The following is a 26,923-nucleotide window of genomic DNA, read 5'->3' on the forward strand; positions in this document are numbered from 1 at the left end:
GTGTGTTTACAATGTGTACTTTATATGTGTATAATGTGCATATTCATGTGTGTTTACAATGTGTACATTATATGTGTATAATGTGCATACTCATGTGTACTTTATATGTGTATAATGTGCATAAACTAGCAGAAATTTAGCTGCAGAAAAAAAGCACCATTTCTTGCATTTTTACTGCAGAAAATGGTGCGTATTTTGCTGCGTTTTTCTCAATGTTGCGGGATGGTGACGTCTCCTCTGAAAAACTCAGCAATTCTGTCCACTTTCCGCAGCAGGAATTGACATGCTGCAGCACGAGAAATACGCATCGCAGGACAAAATGTCTGGTCGGAAATTTTATGCAGCGTCTGGATGAGATTTGGTAAATTTCACTCACTTTGCAGCTACCGTATTCTGCGTATTTTTCGGGCGGAAAATACGCAGCAATTCTGTTAAGTGTGGACAAGCCCTAATACAATAGCAGCAGAGTAGATTAGATGTGAACAATTCTCATCACACATTGCGTAAATGATAAGCGAGAAAAAAAAGCTCAGAAATTGACCTGCGGTGCGGTTTTATTATTCCGCAGCATGTCAATTGTATTTGCGTAAACGCTGCTCATTTGTTTCCCCATTTAATTCAATGGGGAGGTAAAACCCGCAACAAATAACAGATGTTATGTAAAAACGCAATTTCGAAAAAATAAAAATCTTATACTTGCCCAGAATTCTGTTTCTTCGTCCGGGCCGGCCTCCTGGGATGACGTTTCACCCCATGTCACCGCTGCAGCCAATCACAGACTGCAGCGTTCACATGGGATAAAATGTCATCCCAGGCCCGCAGTGTAGCGACGCTGTGTAGCACTATATACAAGGGGGGTGGAGCACTCTGTGGCACTATATATAAGGAAGAAAGCGCTGTGTGGCACTATATACAAAGGGGGGCCGCTGTGTGTCACTATATATAAGGGGGAGTGCTGTGTGGCTCTATCTATAGGGGGCTGTGTGATGCTATCTATAGGGGGCTGTGTGACGCTCTCTACAGGGGGTTGTGTGTGGCGCTATCTACAGGGGGGGGTGTGGCTCTAGCTACAGGGTGTGTGTGTGTGTGTGTGTGTGTGTGTGGCGCTGTCTACATGGGGGGTTGGCTCTGTGTCCCTGCACAGTGTGATACTGTCAGTATGTAGGGACACAGCCCTGTGAAAGGGGAATCGTAACACCCATTTGTTAATGCTTGTGCAAAAAGGTAGTGTTAGCAATAGTTACGGCGCGGCAGGGTGGCGGTGGAGAAGGGGGGCCCAAGTTTGGGTAACAGCCCAGGGCCCATGGTCTTCTTAATCCGCCACTGGCTACTGTCACAAGACGTTGGTGAACTACATTTCCCAACTCTCCTTGGGGCAGTAAGCTGTAGCCAAGCAACTGCCACTGAGAAAAATAACTGACATTTTAGATGTGCAACAGTTTTTTTGGAGAGGAGAGACGGCCATCTACAGCAAGACTGGAAAGATGGACATCTAAGAGAGAAAGGAGTAGGACTGAGCGAATAAATAATTCACCAACACTAGTGGGTCTCCTGAGAGGAGGGTCATCTCAGGGTCGTCATCAGAAGAGGGTCCTTCCATTTCTTCTTCCTGTAAGCTAATACTTAACCGCTACTGCACATAGTTCAACAGAAGAGTGAGTTCGTGATACTGCTGTTTGTGATAATCCTGGACAGTGATAAATAAATAATCACAGCTTTGTAACTGCTGGAATTGGTTTCTCAAGCAAGAGCAACTACTTCACCTAATGTTCAAATTACAAATCATTCCCTTATTAATAAGTGGACCAACAATTTCTAAAGCTAAAGCTTGTCAACACCTGAGGCAACGGGGCCCCAAAATAATGATAAACAGACTGTAGCATAATATATTGTTTATTGCATATATTTAGTGTGTACATGCATATATGTAGATTGGTAGAAAGTGTGCGGTGGCTGTGTATGTGAGAATAAGCAGAGTCATCCATCAGAGTTTATGATATTATTGTGGTCATACTATTAATATTTTACCATTACTCCTATCTGGATGCCCTAGGTGGTTGTATCCAACTGTCAGGGGGAGATAATTGTATACTACCACCTTTGTGTTAATGCTATATTCCTTTACCTTTGTTTGGTTACTCACAACCAAGTTGTAACTTTACCTAATCCAAAATCTAAATATTAAATAGTTTCCTGGTTCCATGTTACCTTCCTCTGTTAGTATATAACTTCATAGTGTATCAAGTGTGTTTCAAGCTGGGTGGGGGTTTCCAGAGTCAATCCCTGACAGAAGAGACAAGCCCTTCAGCATACTTCACAAGCTCCTATCAAGAATCAGATGAAGGCACTGCACTAAATAAGAAGAAAGAGATACAGTAACCCATTAGTGACCGCCAATGCACCTTTTCACGCCAGCCACTAACGGGCTTTGTTCTAATGTATATGGCTTTTCACGGCGTTGCATCAGAATAAAGCAGCGCCACCGGGAGCAGTAAAAGCTTCCTGCCCTCAGCTACAAGATGTAGCTTAGGGCTTGGAGCAGCGCTGCTCGAGCAGGCGGCATCTGAGTGGTTTTGGAGGGAGGGAGCCCCTCTCTCACCCCACTGGCATCCTGCGATGCGATCGCAGGGTGCCGATAACTTCTATGGCAACCTGGAGCCTAACAAGGACCCCAGGTCTGCCTCTAGTTAATGCCTGTTTTACACTGACAGGCATAATACGCTACAATACAGAAATATTGCAATGTATTATAAAAGCGATCAAACGTTCGCATGGTGAAGTACCCTAGTGGAACTAATAAGAAAGTTAAAAAAAGGTTAATAAAGTTAATAAATAAATAAAAACCCAAAGTAAAAAAAAATAAAGACCCACTTAATCCCCTTACAAAAAGCTTTATTATGGAAAAACAAAAAAAAGTTACACATATTTGGTATCGCCGCATCTTTAACTGGTTGCCGACATAGGACGAGAATGCTCGTCCTGAGCGGCAAGTACTTCACGCATTAGGACGAGCATTGTCGTCCTGTGTGACAGCCGTCCCTGCGCGCGATCGAGAGCGGGGCAACGGCTGTAATACACAGCGACGGCCCCGCTCTGACAGCGGAGAGGAGAGAAACATCTTCTCTCCGCCGTTAATCCCTTGAATGCCGTGATCAAGGCTGATCACGGCATTCAAGGAGAGGGGACTGCACTTTGATCACGTCACAGAAAATAACTGTGACGCGATCAAAGTCCACAACTCATATGGCCAGACAGCCCAGGGTCCATTGTAGGACCCCCGGGGCTGTCTGAACATATTTCCTTGTGTTACGGCATACTGAGGTATGCCCTAACAACTGCCTGTGTACAATCAGTAGACAGGCTAATGTACTGGCATAAAGATCTATGCCAGTACATTGCAGCTACAAAATAAAAATCAAAATGATAAATCCCTTTATGGGATTAAAAAAAAAAGTTAAATGAATGTAAAAAAAAATTAATGATAAATAAATAAATAAAAAGTAAAAAAACAGAAACATATTTTTTATAATAAATAAACTTTTTAACCCCTTCCCGCTCCTGGACGTACTATTAGGTCATGGCAGCTGTATCGTTCGCGCTCCATGACCTAATAGTACGTCTCGGGAGTAACGGCCGTTTCGGCCGTCCTCCCGACACATACAGGAGCTGTGACAGCTGCTGTCTTGTTCAGCAGCTGTCACAGCTCCTACAGCGGGGACCGATCACTGTGTCCCCGCTGATTAACCCCTTAAAAGCCGCGTTCTATAGAGATCGGAGATCGCGGCTTTTTAGGGGTTAAGCTGCCATCGCCGGCCTGCTACGCGATAGCGGCCGGCGATGGTGACTATGGCAACCGGACACCAAACAATGGCGTCCGGCTATGCCATAGACGGAAGCCTAGTGGGTCCTGACAACGTCAGGACCCACTATGCTTGCTGTCAGTGAGTAGCTGACAGTTCTAATACACTGCACTACGCATGTAGTGCAGTGTATTAGAATTGCGATCAGGGCCTCCTGCCCTCAAGTCCCCTAGTGGGACAAAGTAATAAAGTAGAAAAAAAGTTTAAAAAAGATGGGTAAAAATAAGAAAATAAAAGTTTTAAAAGTATTAAAAGTAAAAATCCCCCTTTTTACCTGATCAGTCATTTATTATTAATAAAAATCTATAAAAAAACAAATAAACTATACATAATTGGTATCGCCGCGTCCGTAACGGCCTGAACTACAAAATTATTTCGTTATTTATCGCGCACGGTGAACGCCGTAAAAGAAAATAATAATAAACCGTACCACAATCACAATTGTTTGGTCACTTCACCTCCCAAAAATGGAATAAAAAGAGATCAACAAGTCGCATGTACCAAAAAATGGTACTGATCGAAACTATAGTTCATTACGCAAAAAATAAGTCCTCGCACGGCTTTATTGATTGAAAAATAAAAACGTTATGGCTCTTAGAATAAGGTAACACAAAAAGTGAATGATTGTTTACAAAACTTATTTTATTGTGCAAACGCCATAAGACATAAAAAAAACTATAAACATCTGGTATCGCCGTAATCGTATCGCCCCGCAGAATAAAGTGAATATGTCATTTATAGCGCACGGTGAACGCTGTAAAAAAAAAAGAATAAAAAAACAATAGTAGAATTGCTGTTTTTTAGTCACCACGCCACCTAAAAATAGAATAAAAACTGATCAAAAAGCCGTATGCACCCCAAGAAAACTACAATGGATTCCTCAAGGGGTCTAGTTTCCAAATTGGGGTCACTTTTGGGGGGTTCCCAATGTTTTGGCACCAAACCGGACATGGTGCCTAATAAAAAGAGGCCTCAAAATCCACTAGGTGCTCCTTTGCTTCGGAGGCCGGTGCTTCAGTCCATTACCGCACTAGGGCCACATGTGGGATATTTCTCAAAACTGCAGAATCTGGGCAATACGTATTAAGTTGCGTTTCTCTGATAAATCCTTTTGTGTTATAAAAAAAATGGTATAAAGAGGATTTTCACCTCTACTTTGCTCTAAATTTCTGTGAAACACCTAAAGGGTTCATAAACTTTCTAAATGCTGTTGTGAATACTTTGAGGGGTCTAGTTTCTAAAATGGGGTATTTGATAGGGGTTTCTAATATATGAGCCCCTCAAAGTAACTTCAGAACTGAACTGGAACCTAAAAAAATAAATAAATGAGGCAATACTTTGCTTCTTACATTATACTGATAATCAGCCGTGCCCACCCCGAGATGACCCGAGTTTTGACCGTTTGTATAAACGGAGACCCCTATTAGACCGTTTTCAGTGCCCGGTTTTCCCAAGCATACACCACCGAGAAGTGTATTTCTATTGATGAGTCCCTGGTGCATTTTAAAGGGAGGGTTCAATTCCGCGAGTACCTGCCGGGTAAGAGGGCAAGGTATGGCGTGAAGATGTATAAGCTGCGAGAGTGCATCAGGGTATACCTACAGATTTAGGATATATGACGGAATGGCCACCCCCAAACCAGACTGCATCCTGGACTACAATAGGTACATGGGAGGGGTGGACTTGTAAGATCAAGTCCTGAAGCCCTACAGCGCCATGCGGTGTGGTATAAGAAGCTGGCCGGGCACATCATACAGATGGCTTTGTACAATGCGTACATACTACGTCGATGTGCAGGCCAGACGGGAACTTTCCTGGAATTTCAAGAGGTGATTATCAAGAACCTAATCTTTAGGGACCAAGAAGGGGGGCCACACGCATCGTACCAGGGCGGCAACACTTTCCAGGAGAAGTTCCCCAAACTGGCAAGAAGGGAAAACGTCAAAAGAGGTGCAAAGTCTGCTATAAGAGGGGGATAAGGAAGGATCAATATCAATGTGACACGTGTCCCGAATAACCAGAGCTCTGTATAAAAGAGTGTTTTAAAATTTATCATACATCCCTTGGTTTATAATTTACCCCAATTTTACTTACCCTGATGCCCTCCGCACAGCTTATCCCCCCTCGTCTTTCCCCTCTGAGCCCTGCTGTGTGCCCAGGCAGCTGATAACAGCCACATGTAGGGTATTGCCATACCCGGGAGAACCCAAATTACAGTTTATGGGGTGTATGTCTCCGGTCAAAATGCTCACTACACCTCTAGATGAATGCCTTAAGGGTGTAGTTTTTAAAACGGGGTCACTTCTTGCGGGTTTCAACTGTACTGGTACCTCAGGTGCTTCTGCATACATGACTTCACACTAGAAAATCCCCAGTAGGCCAAATGGTGGTCCTTTCCTTCTGAGCCCTCCCATTGGCCCAAACGGAAGTTTATCACAACAAATGGGGTATTGCGGCACTCAGAACAAATTGCGCAACAGAATGGGGTATTTTGTTTCTTGTGAAAATAAGAAATTTTCAGCCAAAACGACATCTTATTTGAAAAAAAATATTTTGTTTTCATTCCCAGCCCAATTCAAATAAGTTCTGTGAAAAAACTATGGGGTCAAAATGGTCACAACACCCATAGATGAATTCCTTGAGGGGTGTAGTTTCCAAAATGGGATCATTTGTGGTTGGTTTCTATAGCTTTGATACCTCTGGGGCTCTGCAAATGCGACATGGCACCCGAAAACCAATTCAGCAAAATCTGGACTCCAAAGAACACACAGCGCTCCTTTCCTTCTGAGCCCTCCCATGGGCCCAAACGGCAGTTTATCACCACAAATGGGGTATTGCCGCACTCAGGACAAATTGGGCAACAAAATGGAGTATTTTATTTCTTGTGAAAATAAGAATTTTTGAGCTAAAATGACATATTATTGGAAAAAATATATATTTTTTTAATTCCCAGCCCAATTCAAATAAGTTCTGTGAAGAAACTATGTGGTCTAAATGGTCACATTACCCATAAATTAATTCCTTGAGGGGTGTAGTTTCCAAAATGGGGTCACTTCTGGTGGGTTTCCATTGCTTTGATACCTCTGGGGCTCTGCAAATGTGACATGGCACCCGAAAACCAAACCAGCAAAATCTGTACTCCAAAGAACACACAGCGCTCCTTCCCTTCTGAGGCCTCCCATGGGCCCAAACGGCAGTTTATTGCTACAAATGGGGTATTGCTGCACTCAGGAGAAATTGGGCAACAAAATTGAGTATTTTGTTCCCTGTGGAAAAAAGAAATTTTGATAAAAAATTACATCTTATTGGAAAAAATGTAATTTTTTTAATGTCACAGCCCAATTGAAATAGGTGCTGTGAAAAAACTGTGTGGTCAAAATGCTAACAACAACCATAAATGAATTACTTGAGGGGTGTAGTTTCCAAAATGGCGTCACTTTTGGTGGGTTTCCATTGCTTTGATACCTCTGAGGCTCTGTAAATGCGACATGGCACCCGAAAACCAATCCAGCAAAATCTGGACTCCAACAAACATATAGCGCTCCTTTTCTTCTGAGCCCTCCCATGGGCCCAAACGGCAGTTTAGCACCACAAATGGGGTATTGCCACACTAAGGACAAATTGGGCAACAAAATGGGGTATTTTGTTCCCTGTGAAAATAAGAAATTTTGATCACAAATGACATTTTATTGGAAAAAATGACATTTTTTTCATTTCACAGCCCAATTCAAATACGTGGTGTGAAATAAATGTGCGGTCAAAATGGTAACAACAACCATAAATGAATTCCTTGAGGGGTGTAGTTTCCAAAATGGGGTCACTATTGGGGGATTCCCACTGTTTTGGCACCTCAACACCTCTTTGAACCTGGCATGCTGCCTAAAATATATTCTAATAAAATAGAGGACTCAAAATGCACTAGGTGTTTCTTTGCTTCTAGGGCTTGTGTTTTAGTCCACGAGCACACTAGAGCCACATGTGGGACAGTTCTAAAAACTGCAGAATCTGGACAATACGTATTTAGTAGTGTTTCTCTGGTAAAACGTTCTGTGTTACAGGAAAAAAAATTAATAAAATTGAAATTCAGCAAGAAAAATGAAATTTGCAAATTTCACCTCCACTTTGCTTTAATTCCTGTGAAATGCCTGAAGGGTTAAAAAAACTTTCTAAATGCTGTTTTGAATACTTTGAGGGGTCTAGTTTTTAAAATGGGGTGTTTTATCAGGGTTTCTAATACATAGGCCCCTCAAAGCCACTTCAGAACTCAAGAGGTACCTTAAAAAAAAGGCTTTTGAAATTAACTTAAAAATATGAGAAATTGCTGTTTATGTTCTAAGCCTTGTAACGTCCAAGAAAAATAAAAGAATGTTCAAAAAATGATGCCAATCTAAAGTAGACATATGGGAAATGTGAACTAGTAACTATTTTGGGTGGTATAACAGTCTGTTTTACAAGCAGATGCATTTAAATTCTGAAAAATGCAATTTTTTCTAAATTTTCTCTAAATTTTGCAATTTTTCACCAATAAACACTGAATATGTCGACCAAATTTTACCACGAACATGAAGCCCAATGTGTCACGAGAAAACAATCTCAGAATCGATTGGGTAGGTTTAAGCATTCCGACGTTATTACCACATAAAGTGAAATATGTCAGATTTGAAAAATGGGCTCTGAGCCTTAAGGCCAAAACTAGGCTGCGTCCTTAAGGGGTTAAAATATAAGTCCCAAAACATGAAATAATATAGACATATTTGGTATTGGCACGACCGTAACAACCTGTAAAACAAATGTATACCATTATTTATGATGATCGGTGTATGGTGTAAAAAAAAAATATTAAAACTGCAGCGGAACTGCTTTTTTTCTGCATTTTCGCTAAAATAAAAATGTATAGAAATTAAACGATAATGTATTTGTACCAAAAAACGGTACCTACATAAAGTACAACTTGTCCCGCAAAAAACAAAGTCTCATACAACTACGTCGTAGAAAATAATAAAAGAGTTATGAGCGTCGGGATGCAAAGAGGGAAATCTAAAAAATTGCTCTGTCCTCAAGGCCAAAATTGGCCGTGTCCTTAAGGGGTTAAAGAACCCAACTATCAAGCTATTACATTATTTAACCTGTTCGGGGAATGCCGTAAAAAATAAAATAAAAAGCATTGCCAAATATGCTGTTTTCTGTTCATCCTGGTTTAAAAAAAATGTGATAAAAGTGATCAAAAAGTTGCATGTACTCCAAATTCGTATCAATAGAAACTACAAGTCGTCCTGCAAAACAAAGACCTCAAACAGCTAAAATAAAAAATAGCTTGGTCATTAAGGCCTAAAAGTGGTAATAGGTTAAACCCCTATTACGCTACAGACTTAATTAAGGGGTGTTACATATTTATTTAATTATTGTTATTACATAAGGTTTGATCACATCCCTGACCTTTGCTACTTTGTACCAATGTCGAGCCACTTCAAGAGGCTCATAGCGCATTGGTTACAAGTACTGTCAGTCGGACTTGCTCTGACCCCTATGACTAAGTTAATTTTGGTGTTTTTGTCAACCTGTTCTTAATTGTTGGGTGTAATATTTAAAGCTGCTATGTTTTTAGAACTGTATACTGGCATCATGAAGATGCCGCACCGGCGCTGAAACGTGTTGCCATTGTTTTAAGAGGCTAATAAAATAGCTCCTTTACCTACTTTGCATCATCGTTGACTTATGTATATGTCAACAGCTTTAGGAGAGAAAGAAGAACGCACGGCGCCACATAGTGAAAAATAAATGCTGATAACACAATAAAATGAACAAGGCAGCGGAGGCAGATGCTCACCTTGTAAATTTGTGCAATCAACAGGCACAATACTGGTAAAAGGATTGAACAGCTGCAGCCAGGTCTAGTCCGGTAAACCATAAAAGTTACCGCAAATGATGAGATAGATTAGAAAGAACTAAAAGTAATACACATATATGCAATTATGTGTATGAGGACCTAAAAGGAGGCGCTGCTGTAGGTGGGAGATAATGATGAAGACCAGTGAGATAATGATAAATAAATAGATTTAATAATAATAGGCAGGCAACGCGTTTCAACGTTGGACTAACGTCTTCATCAGGCCAAGAAAAGCAGGACACAATGGGACCTCTATTTATAGAGGTTAAAAATACAAACAGACACAAAAAAAGGGTGTAAAAAAAAACCTGAGGTCAAAGCTCACCCATGACGTCACAGTAATACATAAATGTGCTCATACTAGAACAGCAGTGTAATAAACGTACCATAAAAGTTAATAAAATATTAAGTAGATAGATAGATAGTCCTGTTTTAATAAAAGGGAGAAAAAATAAATTATTAAATGGTAAAAAAGAGATTAAGACTTAAAATGTGAAAGGTTGTCTACACAGTGGATGTCAGTATCATGCATCAGAACGATATTCCACAGCGGCGCAATCGCGATGAGGAAAGGGTAAAACTACATTAGAGGGTATCCAGGACAGATGGAAAAGGAAATATGAACGAAGCATACCTGGACCCACGTCATAGGATGCTCCAGAACGCTCGCCGTGATTTTGACAGTCGACAGCGCCGTCGTTCTCATAGTTACATGCGAACAGTGAATAAAATACGGTGGCCGAAGTAGGACAAACTACACAATTTGGCGATTAGCAGAAAACTAAACGTTACACAACGGTGGAGGATATCAATTGGAACCCTACTCACGAAGTAAAAGTACATGCAGGTACATAGATAATAACAATAATTTCACATGAAATATTATATAGCCAGAAGCATAATGATTTGAAAAAAATCACGTAAAATCTTCAACAATGAAATTTCTATTATCCAGGATGTCAGGAAAAGTTTTGATGTGTAAATTTATAAATATATAGATATATAAATGGGGGGGGTTATGAGGGGAGGGGGGCATGTTTAATCTAAAGAGATTTCAGTAACGTCATTTAGTCCTCCAGGGTGTAGGCATGCTAATTTATAGATCCAGTAATTCTCACGTTGTTTGAGACGGCTGAATCTATTTGTTGCACCAACCAGAATTTGTTCAATTGGTGTCACCACAATATTGTCAAATTTACATTCATGTACCTGCGAACAATGGCGTGATACACTGTGGTTAGGAAAGCCTTTACTGGTATTTGACCGATGTTTATTAATTCTACAGTGTAGGGATTGAATAGTCCTTCCAATGTACTGCAGGTTGCAAGGACATTGTAACAAATAAATAAATGACGTAGTCACTACCACAGTTTAAAAACATTCTGATATTAACATTTTCCGAAGTAACCACTGAGGTGTAAGTTTTAACCCTATGTGCAATGTTAGAACAACACATACATCTAGAGTGACCGCAACGGTAAGATCCAATCAAAGTAGGAAGCATTGTAATGGAACTGGATTTGGGATTACGTAATTTACTCGTTGCAAGAATATTGTCTGTGATCTTCTGTACGTGATGTTAGGTTTTGGCATTTAAAATTAGAAAAATTATAATGTTTGCAAATTTACTCCAAATTTTGGTGTTTTATACAAATAAGCAATGAATTTATCGACCAAATTTTTCCACTAATATATAGTACAATATGTCACAAGAAAACAATCTCAGAATCACTTGGATAGGTAAAAGCATTCCAGAGTTATTACCACATAAAATGACACATGTCAGATTTGAAAAAATGGGGCAGGTCCTGAAGGCCAAAATGAGCTTGGTCCTGAAAGGGTTAAGCTAAAAAGAAGAAGAGTTGGAACACAAATGCTGGGAATGTGACTCAGGAGATATTCGGATAAAGTTTTGGAGATAATACAAAAAGTGTATACTGTAGAGATAGTAGACAGATACGAATTTGCAATTTTGGAAGATATGATAAATATAGCAAACAGTAAATACTAAAAAAAGGCGTCGTATATAAATAGTTTTTTGCTGCCTGACTAATCATAGCGATGGGATGGTTATCAAAAATGAACCTAATAAATTAGAGCACACAGTGAACACTTAAAAAAAAAGAAACGTCAGAATTTCTGGTTTTTGGTCACTTTGCTTTCCAAAAAATTTAATAGAAAGTGATCTACAAGTCGCATGTCCCCCAAAATGGTACCAATGAAAACTACAGATTGTCCTTGAAAAAATATGTCCACACAGAGTTCCATAAACAAACAATAAAAAAGTTATGCATCTCTGAATATGGCGACATAAAAGGTGCAGAGTGCGTTCCCTACGGGGATAAGATTGTGCAGCATTTATCAGTGTGACACTGACCACACATCTCTAAATGAATATTCATTTACCACATTATTATACCCTCTTATTATGCCCTGATGTACTCCGCACAGATTACGCTGTTTACAAGTAAACACTAAACAGTTTATGAGGTATTTTTATTTAGTAGCACAAACTGGGCACAACATATTGCGCACTAAAATGGCATATCAGTGGAAAATTGCAATTTTCACTTTGCACCATCCGCTGGGCATTAAATTCTAATAAAAAGAAAAAACCTGTGGGGTCAAAATGTTCATTGCACCCCTTAAAAATGCCTTGACGGGTGTAGTTTTTCAAAATGAGGGTCACTTCATGGGGGTTTGTTTAGCTATTTGATCTCAGAGCTCTGCAATTGTGGGCTAATGCTGTGAAAATCACCAAAATGGGCTTCACATTCCCATGGTGCTCCTCCACTCCTGAGCCCTGTCATTTTTCAAAATTGGGTCACTTCTCTGTGGTTTCCACTGTACTCTGGTACCTCAGGCGCCCCAGACATCAATCCAGCAAAATCTGTGCTCCAAAAGCCAAATGGCGCTCTTTCCCTTCTGAGCCCTGCCATTCGCCCAAACAGCAATTTAGAGAAATTGAGTAACAAATTTTATTGTGTTTTTTTCTCCTACTACCCTTGTGAAAAGGAAAAATTAGCAGCTAAAACAATATATTTTTGGAGAAATTTATTTTTTTCATTTTCACTGCCTAATTCTAATAAAACCTATAAAACACCTGTGGGTTAAAATGCTCACTACACCCTTAGATAAATGCCCTGTGGCGTGCACTGTACTGGTGCCTCAGGGGCTCTGCAAAAGAGTCATGGCGCCTGAAACCAATCCAGTAAAATCTGCATGCCAAAAAGCGCTCCCACTTTTCTGAGCTCTGCCGTGTGTCAAAATTAAAGTTTATGACCACATATGGGGCATTTCTGTAATCGGGAGAAATTGCTTTACAAATTTTAAGTGCTTTTTCTTCTTTATCCCTTGTGAAAATAAAAAAAATGCAACATTTTAGTGGACAACATTTTCATTTTCACCGCCTAAGTCCATTAAATTCTTCAAAAGACCTGTGGAGTCTAAATGCTCACTATACCCCTAGATAGATTCCTTAAGGGCCAAGAAGCCAAAAAGCCACAAGTGTAATGAGAAAATACAAATTTTATTAGGACATACAACACAAAATTACATATGTTAAAATTCAAGGGGATCTAAAAAGGAAGAACGGTGTGGGTTGTTTAACAGAATGGATCTAGGGTGTCCTGAGGAAGCCAGTTTGGCGAAACGCGCGTCGGGGCCCCACCATTTCGGGCCGCAGTGTGGGGCTATACATACATTCACCTCTATGGGTAAGCCTGCTACAACAGTTATCTGTGCTTTCAGTAGATCCTTCTGGACCTACATATGCTTCGGACACCTAACATTTTTCTCTTTTGGCCTGTTGGCCTGACTCTGACCGTTCTCCTTTCATTTACTCCTATCTTGGCAGTACTGATTTTGCAATTTTCTGATTCTTGGCACTCATGAATATTTACTTATGTGATGTACCCCATGTTTCTCTTAAAATGCATCTGTAGAAATATCGATAGGTTGTTTATATGTCTATAATCTACCATTTAGACATTTGATTATTTTCTGGTCACTGCCACGCACATCAGAGCTAAGGAACACATTTGTCACAGGACACCCTAGATCCATTCTGTTAAACAACCCACACCGTTCTTCCTTTTTAGATCCCCTTGAATTTTAACATATGTCATTTTGTGTTGTATGTCCTAATAAAATTTGTATTTTCTCATTACACTTGTGGCTTTTTGGCTTCTTGGTCTTTAAAAAGTTTTTTCAGTATATATGAAGTTTGCCTTTAATATATAGTGGAGGTGCTCAGACACTTGACAGTGGCACCTAAGCCGTTATTTAACCTGCTGAGTCTTTATATTTAAAAAAGATTCCTTAAGGGGTATCATTTCTCAAGTTGAGTCACTTTTGGGGGTTTGAACTGTTTTGGTCCTTAGGAGGCTTTGCAAATGCAACATGGCTCTCAAATATCCATGCCTATATAACCCTGTTCAACTTTTCTACATTGGTATTAAGTACCTGCCCTAAAACGGTAGCCAAACATCTGTCCCTGGTAACTTTCCATATGCATTTTAATTAGATTGTGCATCCATATATTCAGAGGATAAGAATATTAACCCCTTGACGCACCATGATAACACTGAATGTCATGGTGCGGAGGGTTGAGCCTGCTCCAGACGCTATGGGTGTCAGCTGTGTATTACAGTTGACACCTCGCACTAACGGCCAGGAATAGAGAGAGAATGCAGCATCTAAGCGTTAGAAAAAGGGAAACGGCTCCCTTGTGACATGATTGTGGGGTGCTGATGGTTGTCATGGCAGCCCGGGGGCCTAATGAAGGTCCCAGGTCTGCCATCTTTCTGCTCCTGTTTAGGCCTGCCTCTGGTGGGGCTTAATAAGAGCCGGTAAAAATGACAATACACTGCGATACATTAGTATTGCTATGTATTATACCAGAGATCTGATGATTGGTTTAAATTGCCTAGGGGGACCAATAAAAAATGTTAGAAGTTTTTAGAAGTGCACAAAAAAGAAAAAAATATTGAAAATTCCCAAAAAAGCCCATTGTTCCCATTTTTCCTCTAATGTAAAAAAAATAAATACAAATAATTGGTATCGCCGTGTCCATAAAAGTACAAACTATTACAGTATAATATTATTTAACTTGCATGGTGAACGCTGTAAAAAACTAAATTTAAAACGCCAGAATTTCTGTTTTTTGGTCACCTTAGCTCTCAAAAAACGTCATATGTGATTAAAAAAAGTCATATGTACCAAAAAGTTTTACTAATAAAAACGGCAAAATAAGCCAGAAACATGTACAAGTTATGCCTCCCACAATATGGCGACAAAGATTTTTACATTTTTTTTTAACAAATAGTTTTTTCTTTGTAAAAGTAGTAAAACATTAAAAAAAACTACATAAATTTAGTATTGCCATAATCATTTTGACCAGTAGAATTGAGTTAATTTGTCATTTTTAATGCTCGGTGAAAGACATAAAAACTAAATAAAAAAAAACGATGGAGAAATCGCAGTTTTTTCCAATTCCACCGCACACATTTTTTTCCAGTTTCCCAGTACGTTATATAGTACTTTAAATAGTACCGATAGAAACTACAACTCCTCCCACAAAAAATAAGCCTTCACACCACTCCACTAATAGAAAATTAAAAAAGTTATGGCTCTTAGAAGGCAGGGAGTGAAAAACGAGAACAAAAAACAAAAAATGGCTGGGGCACCAAGGGGTTAACAAAAAACTTGCTTCTTGCAAGAATGCAGACCCTACTATAATTTCAAGCTGCCCTGTATAGCTGTAATATTACCTGTATGAGCTCCTCATATGTGATAAAAAAGAATCTGCTGTCATCTTTCATTTGCATCCAGCCTTTCACATGGTCAAACCAAGAGCCGTACAGAACTGAAAGAAAGACAATGACTCTGCTTGCTTAACAACAATTAAGATAATAGTGATAGATTTTAACTTTTTAAAATACAGATACTATTTCGCAAGAATTACCATAGTGAAAGTACACGTGCTCAAAAAAAAGTTGGAAAGTGATAAATTGTAATATCAAAGTAAAGGTTAGGGCTTATATCTTTATTACCAGTATTAAACTTTAATACAACATAAATCTCTTGCCTTCAAACCTTACCTTTGGCCCATGAACTTAAATAAAAAATTCTACATGTGCTCATGAATACTAATCTTCTGTCAAGGTCCTTTTACAAGGGTCAATTAGCGGGGGAACGAGCGTTCACAGAACGCTTGTTCCCGATCATTAGTGGCGGATCCTCATATGGGCGTTTCGGGCGGCTGCCCGGGGCCCAAGGCTGCACGGGGGCCCATAGCTGCCCAAACCGCACACAAGTATAAAAAAACTCTCCAGGGCTGCTGCCGGCAGCATTCTAGCGGTCATCGGTCCCACGTGCTGCTGATGAAGAGGAGGGGGGGATGTGCAGGGGGAGTCATTTGCGGCCAGGGAACAGGGGCACAGCACATCAGCTGTAGAGAGCAGACTGTCAGAGATTGTGATTGGCAGGTGCTGGAGTCTCCCTGACAGTCTGCTCCTCTGTGCTGCTGTGCACTGTCCCTCCTGTTTAAATCTCCAGCAGCTGCCTGATAACGGCAAAACTGAAACTAGAGGGTGAAGGACCTGTGGTGACGTCACTGTCACATGATTAAGGTCCTGGAGGCTGCCAGAGACAAGCACCGCAGAGGAAGAGACTGTGGTAAGTGTGTGTGTGTGTGTGTGTGTGTGTTTATGTGTGTGTGTCATAATGTAAGTCTATATAGTGTGTGCTGTGTATATAGTGTGTGCTGTGTAAATAGTGTGTGCTGTGTATATAGTCTATATAGTGTGTGCTGTGTATATAGTGTGTGCTGTGTATATAGTGTGTGCTGTGTATATAGTGTGTGCTGTGTATATAGTCTATATAGTGTGTGCTGTGTATATAGTCTATATAGTGTGTGCTGTGTATATAGTGTGTGCTGTGTATATAGTGTGTGCTGTGTATATACTGTGCGCTGTGTATATAGTGTGTGCTGTGTTTATAGTATTGCGATTGGATTTGGGGAAAAAAAGGGGGAACCAACGGCGCTGCTTGAATAGAGATCATCCACGACCATTCCAGTGGGTAAAGTAATAAAAGGATTTATTGTCAACAGGCTACGCGTTTCGACGCCGCACCGGCGTCTTCCTTGGCCTGAGGAAGACGCCGGTGCGGCGTCGAAACGCGTAGCCTGTTGACAATAAATCCTTTTATTACTTTACCCACTGGAATGGTCGTGGATGATCTCTATTCAAGCAGCGCCGTTGGTTCCCCCTTTTTTTCCCCAAATCCAATCGCAATACAATTTGACAGCAAACTTGTTTTGACTGTGATGTGGACCTGGCTGCAGCTTGTTCAAGCCCGACTGACACCTTAAGGTGTCCACCACCCGAGGTGAGCGCAATCATCGCATCCACCAATTTTCTGATAATTTATCAGACCCTCATTTGTGGCGCTGTGTCTCTTTTCTAATTTATTTAGCTGTGTTTATAGTGTCTATTATGTAAGTCTATATAGTGTGTGCGTGTAGTGTGTGTGGTTTGAATATATAGTTTGTGGTGTTAGTGTGAATTGTATATAGGGTGTTTAATCTCACATTTTTTGTGTGTGAAATAATTTCCCACCCATAGAGCCCTCTGCAGTAAGTCAGATGCTCAGAACCCCCTAAGCAGTATAATCTCCCCAATAGAGCCCTCAGTAGTTATTATACTGCAGGGGGGGTGTCAGAGCGTTTGATTGCTGTTGAGGGTTCTATAGGGGAATAACTCCTTCCCCCCCAGAGCCATAAGGGCGGATTTACACGAACGTGTAATACGTCCGTGCAACGTGCGTGCTTTTTACGCGTGTCGTACGGACCTATGTAAGTCTGTGGGGCAGTGCAGACCGTCAGTGATTTTTGCGCAGCGTGTGTCCGCTGCGTAAAATTCACGACATGTCCTATATTTCTGCGTTTTTTGTGCATCACGCACCCATTGAAGTCAATGGGTGCTGGAAAATCACGCATGCCACACGGAGGCACCTCCGTGGGACGTGCGTGATTTGCTCAACAGCAGTAAAACTATGATTGCAAACAGAAAAGCACCACGTGCTACAAACATACAGAGTGTCATAATGATGGCGGCTGCGCGAAAGGCACGCAGCTGCTCATCATTTGGTGATGACACACGAAGCTGTTAAGTGTCTTTTGCGCGTGCAAAACGCAGCATTTTTTGCGTGCGCAAAACGCACACGCTCGTGTAAATCCGCCCTAAGTGTCAGACGCTTAGACCCTCCCATAGGGCACTCAGCAGTCAGTCAGATGCACTGGGGAGGGGTGTCTGACTGCTTAAAGGGTAACTAACGAAACTTTTTAAAAAAAATTACATGTCATAGTGACATGTCAAATGTTCTAATCGGTGGGGGTCCGGGCACTGAGACCCCACCAATCTCTGAAACAAAGTGGCAGAAGCGCTCAGGTGAGTGAGGAGCCACTTTGTTTCTGATCGTCTTTCCTCTGATAGCCGAGCATGCGGTGTACGGGCACAACAGAAAGTCTATGAGTCCGTACACCGTGCCTAGGAAAGACAATCAGAAATGAAGTGCAACAGCGCTCACCCGAGCACTCCTGCTGCTTTGTTTTAGTGATCGGTGGTGGTCTCAATGCTGGGACCCCCATCGATCAAAACTTCTGACATATCACTCTCACTATGAGACGCCAAATGTTGTTTAAACGTTTAGTTACCTCTTGGGGACTGAATTTATTGGTTTGAGTTAATGTATGGGCCTGGGTCTTAATTTGCTTAGGGGTCTGGGGTGTAAGACAATTTATGGTGTTTATGTCTGAATTTTTATGTTGCTATAGATGCTGAAAATGGCTACAGAATCAAGGGGAAAAGATTTCTCATCAGGAAACTCTGCAGACATCAGTAGAAGTCGCCATAGCGGTCTGTGTCAGATGGAGAAGAAAAGAGAACGACCCATCAGTGAAGACATCTCCTGTGAGTCATTGCATTTATCTGTCACCTCTCCTGACATGTCAGTTATCGGAAATCCTTGTATTCCACATAAATTCTTTGTGTACACAGGACTAATAGAAAAATGCGTGTTACCATTCCCCTTGTCAGGAGGATGTGTCCCTACACAGTGTGATACTGTCAGCGATAGTTGGAGACTGTCAATATGTAGGGACACAGCCCTTTGACATGGGGAATCGTAGCACTCATTTGTCAATGCTCACACAGAAAGGTGGTGTTTAATATAGACATGACGTGGCAGGGCGGTGGTGGACAAGGGGGCCCAAGCTTGAGGAACAGCCCAGGGCCCATGGTTTACTTAATCCGCCACTGCCGATCATTGCCCTGTGTAAATAGTGCAACGATCAGCCGATGAGCGAGCTCATTCATCGGCTGATTGTATCGTTTATGCAGCCAGAAATATTATCGTTATGAGCAGCACATCTTCCCCTATGTAAACTGGGATACCTGCTGCCAACATGATAGAAATGTATGGGGACGAGCGATTGGAGTAACGATCGCTCGTCCCCATGCATTGCTCCTTGTGAAAGGAGCAAACGAGCGCCGATCAACGAGCTGTCTCGTTGATTGGTGCTCGTTTACACAGCCCATGTCGGACCCTGTAAGAGGACCCTTAGTCTACGTGGTATTTTTTGTTAGAGTAGTAGTTTGTGCTCCATGGCTGCAAATCCTACTGTAACTAGACACAGGAATTTGCAACCATAGTCATTTTGAACGAATAGAGCCGAGTTTACCATTTCTATACAAACATTGAGTATAAATGGGGTTTTACACAGAATGATTATCGGGCAAACGAGCGTTAATATAACGCTCGTTGCCGATAATTGTCCTGTGTATACAGGGGAACGATCAGCAGATGACCAGGCAAACACTCATTCATCTGCTGGTCGTATCGTTTTAAAAAAGTAAAAGATTATCGTTGTCGGCAGCACAACTCCCTGTGTAAATAGGGAGACGCGCTGCCGACATGATAATAATGTATGGGGACGAGCGATCGGAGTAATGACCGCTCGTCCCCATCAATAGCTCCGTGTGCAGGAGCAAGCGAGCGCCGATCAACGATGTCTCATTGATCGGCGCTCGCTGCATCGGCTGAGTGTTGGCCAGTGCAAAAGGGCCTTATGTGCCCGATTATGCCCGATTGGGACCCCCCCTGCAAGCCAGGATTTAGAGCCACACTTGTAAACCTGGTGGGTCCATACATTACAAAGATGGCCATTCCTTTGAATAGCCACATGTCATGCTACATTTTCCCTGCAGCGGCCAAACGTGTATGTCTCGTTGATCAGCACTCGCTGATCGTCCTGTGTAAAAGGGCCTTAACTCTTATCGTCATTCCCCTGTGCTATCTGTATATTTTTTAGATGAGTACACAAGGGGAATGCAGTAAACTGAAGTAAATGGGGGTAGGAATGACTACATGACAGCTCAAATTCACCATAGAAGGTAGGAATGCAAACTTTTTCTAAAAATTTTCCATTAATTTCATTAGTAGCCATAAAGATATGAATATCTTGTATTTTTTTTATTTAATATTCATTATTAAAAAAAAATCCATTAATTTTATTAGTAGCCATAAAGATATGAATATCTTGTATTTTTTTTATTTCATATTATTTACTGTAATTTTGATCTAAATATAGTATATGTATGGTTTAACAGTGAATGTAGCATTTATCTAATTTTAGTCTCATTAATTAAATAAAAGTATATAGAAATAATGTGTTTACTATTTTAATTTTTTCGTACCTTTTTATTTTATTTTTATTTCCCTGGTGGCTGCCATATTGGAAAGACGTTATTCCTATGTTGTATAGTATGTGTTCTGTATGGCAGCTGCAATGAATAAGAGTTAATTGGCAGAAAAGTGAATAGACTAATATAGTTCTAGGAAGACCTCCAGCAGTACAATAGAGCTGTCATAAAATAATGATATCACTGCTGGCTCTGTCCCAGTCCACACAGCAAAGCTGAAAAGTGAGCTGCAGAAAACAAAAAATAGCCTATTGTGTGTGCTCCAGTGGCTAAAACCCTTGTGAGAAAAGTTGCTAAAAACTATGTGAAACATTAAATGTTTCAGGATTTTCTTTTATATGGATGGTCACAAGAAAAACCATACCAAAAATAAAAAAAATTTACATTTTGTAATGACGGGGGTGGGGAGACAGACAAGTGAGCCCTAATCTACCCACCATTTAGTCCCTGCCTACTTGCAACCACCCGCCCTAGGCGACGGGGTACAACTGGACGACGGTCCCTACGCTCAATAAGTGCACGACAGACAAACAGACAAGGGTACACAGAGCTAGGGGGAGAAAGGGCAGTTGCCCACGGCAACACCGTGAGCAACAAGAGAAGTGAACAAGCCAAGTTAAACCAGGAGAGTACGAGGTGTCAAACGCAGAGCAGAAGAGAAGTAAACAAGCCGAGTCAAACCAGGAGTGTACGAGGTACCAAACGCAGAGCAGGAGAGTAGTCAGCAAGCCGGGGTCAATAAGAAGCAAGGACAATGGTACAAGAAGCTGCAGCAGGGCCAGGAAACCAAACGAGAAGAATCACAAGCAAAGGAGGAACAGGAAAGGCAGGTATAAATAGACAGAGGGCGGGAGCTAGCTCCGTCTGGCCAGGCTGTGATAGGTTCTCCCACTCCTAAGCCTGCCACCCTGAGTGGTGGAAGATGGAGTCAGTCTCACAGACATAGAAGCAGGTGCAGACTGATTATCTATGGGCGTTAACCCCGAAGCTGTGCCTGGCAGATCCTTTACAGTACCCCCCCTTTTATGAGGGGCCACCGGACCCTTTCTAAGTGGACCTGGTTTACTGGGGAAACGAAGGTGAAACCTCCTGACCAATATCCCAGCGTGGACATCCCGAGCGGGTACCCAAGTCCTCTCCTCAGGCCCATATCCTCTCCAATGGACCAGGTACTGGAGGGAGCCTTGGACCATCCTGCTGTCCACAATCTTGGCCACCTTGAATTCTGCCCCCTCAGGGGTGAGAACAGGGACCGGAGGTTTCCTCGAGGGAGCCAAGGACGGGGATCAGCGTTTAAGGAGGGAGGCATGAAACACGTCGTGTACTCTAAAAGATGGGGGCAACTCCAGTCGGAAGGAGACAGGATTGAGGACTTCAATGACCTTCTTCTGAACCTGAGCCCAGACTGTGCACAGTTCTCGATGAACGACCTCTACCTCGGGATTGTTGGAACTACCAGGTGAAATGGAAGAGAACCGTGGATTAAACCCAAAATTACAAAAAAAGGGGGAAACCCCTGACGAGTTACTGACCCGGTTATTAAGGGAAAATTCGGCGAGGGGAATGAATGAGACCCAATCATATTGACAGTCAGAGATAAAACACCTTAAATATTGTTCTAGAGACTGATTAGTCCTCTCAGTTTGGCCATTAGTTTCAGGATGGAAGGCAGAGGAGAAGGACAGATCAATATCCAACTTTTTACAGAAGGCTCTCCAAAACAATGAAACAAATTGTACCCCTCTATCAGAAACAATATTGACAGGGACCCCATGGAGACGCAGGATGTGTTTGAAAAACAAGGTAGCTAACGTCTTAGCATTGGGTAGTTTTTTGAGGGGCACAAAGTGGCACATCTTACTGAAGCGGTCTACTACAACCCACACCACCGACTTGCCTTGAGATGGAGGCAAATCGGTGATAAAATCCATGGAGATATGGGTCCAAGATCTCTGGGGAATGGGCAAAGAACATAGTAAGCCCGCTGGTCGGGACCTGGGAGTCTTGGACCTAGCACAAACTTCACAAGCGGCGACGTAGGCCTTAACGTCTTTAGGCAACCCAGACCACCAATAGTTTCTGGCAATGAAGTGCTTGGTACCCAGGATGCCTGGATAGCCAGATAGTGCAGAGTCATGATTTTCCCTAAGTACCCTTAGCCGGAATTGCAGGGGAACAAACAGCTTGTTCTCAGGAAGGCTCCCGGAAGCTGAACCTTGATCAGCCGAAATTTCAGAGACTAAATCAGAATCAATAGCGGAAATGATTATACCTGGAGGCAAAATACAAGCAGGATCTTCCTCCGAAGGAGGGCTGGCCATGAAGCTACGTGACAGTGCATCAGCCTTAACATTTTTAGACCCAGCCCTATAGGTAACCACAAAGTTGAATCTGGTAAAAAATAACGCCCAACGGGCTTGTCTCGGGTTTAGCCTCCGGGCAGATTCTAGGAAAACCAGATTCTTGTGGTCGGTAAGGACCGTTACCTGGTGCCTAGCCCCCTCCAGGAAGTGGCGCCACTCTTCAAATGCCCATTTAATGGCTAAGAGTTCGCGGTTGCTAAGAAGTAGGCACAGGGATGGAGATGGGTGAGGGACCTGGTACCCTGGGACAAGACAGCCCCCACTCCCACCTCGTATGTGTCAACCTCCACGATAAATGGCTCCATTTGGTTGGGCTGAACCAGCACCGGGGCCGAGATAAAGCACTTCTTAAGGACCTCAAAAGCCTGGACAGCCTCAGGAGGCCAGTGGAGGATATCAGCACCTTTGCGAGTGAGATCCGTAAGAGGCTTAGCGATGACCGAGAAGTTAGCAATAAACCTCCTGTAATAATTAGCGAACCCCAGGAAGCACTGTAACGCCTTCAGGGAGGCAGGTTGGACCCATTCCGCCACAGCCTGGACTTTGGCGGGGTCCATGCGGAATTCATGAGGAGTGAGGATTTGGCCCAAAAATTGTATCTCCTGCACCCCAAACACACATTTTTCGGTCTTTGCAAACAGTTTGTTTTCTCGAAGGACCTGGAGCACCTTCCTGACATGCTCAATGTGGGAGGACCAGTCCTTGGAAAACACAAGTATGTCATCAAGGTACACTACAAGAAATAACTCCAGGTAGTCTCTTAAAATCTCATTTATGAAATTCTGGAAGACCGCGGGAGCATTACACAACCCAAAGGGCATGACGAGGTATTCGAAATGACCTTCGGGCGTGTTAAACACAGTTTTCCACTCATCCCCCTCTTTGATGCGAATAAGGTTATACGCCCCCCCCCCCCCGTAGATCAAACTTAGAGAACCATTGGGCCCCCTGAACCTGATTAAAGAGATCAGGAATCAGAGGAAGGGGATACTGGTTCCTTACAGTGACCTTATTCAAGCTTCGGTAGTCAATGCATGGCCTAAGACCACCATCCTTCTTCCCTACAAAGAAGAAGCCAGCTGTAATGGTGGGGGGGGTAGGGAAACGGACAAGTGAGCCCTAATCTACCCGCCACTCTGTCCCTGCCTACTTGCAACGACCCGCCCTAGGCGACGGGGTACAACTGGGCGGCGGTCCCTGCGCTCAGTAAGTGCATGACAAACACGACAAACAAACAAGGGAATACAAGCAAGGGAAATGGGCAGTTGCTCGCGGAAACACCGTGAGCCACAGAGTAGTGAACGAGCCGAGTCAAGCCAGGAGAGTGCGAGGTACAAAGCGAAAAGCAGAAGAGTAGTCGGTAAGCCGGGGTCTGTATGGAGCAGGATCAAAAAGTAGCAGGAGCTGTAGCTGGGCCAGGAAACCTCAAGGAAAGAATTCACAAGCACAGATGGACAGGAAGAGCAGGCTTAAATAGACCGAGGGCGGGAGCTAGCTGAGTCTGGCCAGGTTGCGATAGGCTCTCCCACTCCTAAGCCTGCCAGCCTGAGTGGAGGAAGCTGGTGTCTGTCTCAGGGATGTACACTCAGGTGTTGACTGATTAATTCTGGGAATTAACCCCGAAGCAGTGCCTGGCAGATCCTTTACAGTACCCCCCCTTTTATGAGGGGCCACCGGACCCTTTCTAAGTGGACCTGGCTTACTGGGGAAACGCAGGTGGAACCTCCTGACCAATACCCCAGCGTGAACATCCCGGGCGGGTACCCAAGTCCTCTCCTCAGGCCCGTATCCTCTCCAATGGACCAGGTACTGGAGGGAGCCTTGGACCATCTTGCTGTCCACGATCCTGGCCACCTCAAATTCCACCCCCTCAGGGGTGAGGACGGGAACAGGAGGTTTCCTCGAGGGGGCCAAGGACGGGGAGCAGCGTTTCAGGAGGGAGGCATGAAACACGTTGTGTATACGAAAAGACGGGGGTAACTCCAGCCGGAAAGAGACAGGACTGAGGACCTCAATGACCTTATACGGCCCAATAAACCGGGGAGCAAACTTTTTGGACGGAACCTTGAGACGCAAGTTCCTGGATGACAACCACACCAGATCCCCGACCACAAACAGGGGGTTAGCAGAACGTCTTCTATCGGCCTGAGCCTTCTGTATGCTCTGGGACGCCTCTAGGTTCTTCTGAACCTGGGCCCAGACTGTGCACAGATCCCGATGAACGACCTCCACCTCGGGATTGTTGGAACAACCAGGTGAAACGGAGGAGAACCGTGGATTAAACCCAAAATTACAGAAAAAGGGAGAGACCCCTGACGAGTTACTGACCCGGTTATTAAGGGAAAATTCGGCGAGGGGAATGAAAGAAACCCAATCAGATTGACAGTCAGAGACAAAACATCTTAAGTATTGTTCTAGAGACTGATTAGTCCTCTCCGTTTGGCCATTGGTTTCAGGATGGAAAGCAGAGGAGAAGGACAGATCAATCCCCAACTTATTACAGAAGGCTCTCCAAAACAATGAAACAAATTGTACCCCTCTGTCAGAAACAATATTGACGGGGACCCCATGGAGACGCAGGATGTGTTTGATAAACAAGGTAGCCAACGTCTTGGCGTTGGGTAGTTTCTTGAGGGGCACAAAGTGGCACATTTTACTGAAGCGGTCTACCACCACCCACACCACCGACTTGCCTTGGGATGGAGGCAAATCGGTGATAAAATCCATGGAGATATGTGTCCAAGGTCTCTGGGGAATGGGCAACGAACGCAGTAAGCCCGCTGGTCGGGACCTGGGAGTCTTGGACCTGGCACAAACCTCACAGGCGGCGACGTAGGCCTTAACGTCTTTAGGCAAACCAGGCCACCAATAATTTCTGGTAATGAGGTGTTTGGTACCCAGGATGCCTGGATGGCCAGATAGTGCGGAGTCGTGATTTTCCCTAAGTACCCTTAGCCGGAATTGCAGGGGAACAAACAGCTTGTTCTCAGGAAGGTTCCCAGGAGCTGAACCTTGATCAGCAGCAATTTCAGAGACTAAATCGGACTCGATAGAGGAAATGACTATACCTGGAGGCAAAATACAAACAGGATCTTCCTCCGAAGGAGGGCTGGCCATGAAGCTACGCGACAGTGCATCCGCCTTAATATTTTTAGACCCGGCCCTATAGGTAACCAAAAAATTGAATCTGGTAAAAAACAACGCCCATCGAGCTTGTCTCGGGTTTAGCCTCCGGGCAGATTCTAGGAAAACCAGATTCTTGTGGTCGGTAAGGACCGTTACCTGGTGCCTAGCCCCCTCCAGGAAGTGGCGCCACTCTTCAAATGCCCATTTAATGGCTAAAAGTTCGCGGTTGCCAATATCATAGTTACACTCCGTGGGCGAAAACTTCCTAGAAAAGTAAGCACAGGGGCGGAGATGGGTGAGGGAGCTGGTACCCTGGGACAAGACGGCCCCCACTCCCACCTCGGACGCGTCAACCTCCACAATAAATGGCTCCCTTTGGTTGGGCTGAACCAGCACGGGGGCCGAGATAAAGCACTTCTTGAGGGTCTCAAAAGCCTGGACGGCCTCAGGGGGCCAATGGAGGACATCAGCACCCTTGCGAGTGAGGTCCGTAAGAGGCTTAGCGACGACCGAGAAGTTAGCAATAAATCTCCTGTAATAGTTAGCGAACCCCAAAAAACACTGTAGCGCTTTCAGGGAGGCAGGTTGGACCCATTCAGCCACAGCCTGAACCTTGGCAGGGTCCATGCGGAATTCATGAGGAGTGAGGATTTGACCTAAAAATGGTATCTCCTGTACCCCAAATACACATTTTTCGATTTTGGCAAACAGTTTGTTTTCTCGAAGGACCTGGAGCACTTTCCTGACATGCTCTATGTGGGAGGACCAGTCCCTGGAAAACACCAATATGTCATCAAGGTACACTACAAGAAATATCCCCAGGTAATTTCTCAAAATCTCATTTATGAAGTTCTGGAAGACCGCAGGGGCATTGCACAACCCAAAGGGCATGACGAGGTATTCGAAATGGCCTTCGGGCGT

General features: G+C 43.1%; 1 protein-coding gene and 1 long non-coding RNA gene across 4 annotated transcripts in view; one reads left to right on the forward strand and one right to left on the reverse strand.

Annotated features, from left to right (window-relative positions):
• The window catches only part of SULT2B1 (sulfotransferase family 2B member 1), a 117,902-nt gene that overhangs the window by 26,051 nt on the left and 64,928 nt on the right, over positions 1 to 26,923 (reverse strand). For all 3 annotated transcript variants that reach the window (XM_075839978.1, XM_075839979.1, XM_075839981.1), the window contains one exon: positions 15,519 to 15,613. In XM_075839978.1, the coding sequence (XP_075696093.1) occupies positions 15,519 to 15,613 (95 nt within the window). The remainder of the gene's footprint in view (positions 1 to 15,518; positions 15,614 to 26,923) is intronic.
• The window catches only part of LOC142662091 (uncharacterized), a 34,058-nt gene continuing 8,593 nt past the window's right edge, over positions 1,459 to 26,923 (forward strand). Inside the window, exon 1 of the long non-coding RNA XR_012850872.1 lies at positions 1,459 to 1,611. This is a non-coding gene — a long non-coding RNA (uncharacterized LOC142662091). The remainder of the gene's footprint in view (positions 1,612 to 26,923) is intronic.

The sequence above is a fragment of the Rhinoderma darwinii genome, chromosome 10 (assembly GCF_050947455.1).
Source record: "Rhinoderma darwinii isolate aRhiDar2 chromosome 10, aRhiDar2.hap1, whole genome shotgun sequence".
NCBI lineage: Eukaryota > Metazoa > Chordata > Amphibia > Anura > Rhinodermatidae > Rhinoderma > Rhinoderma darwinii.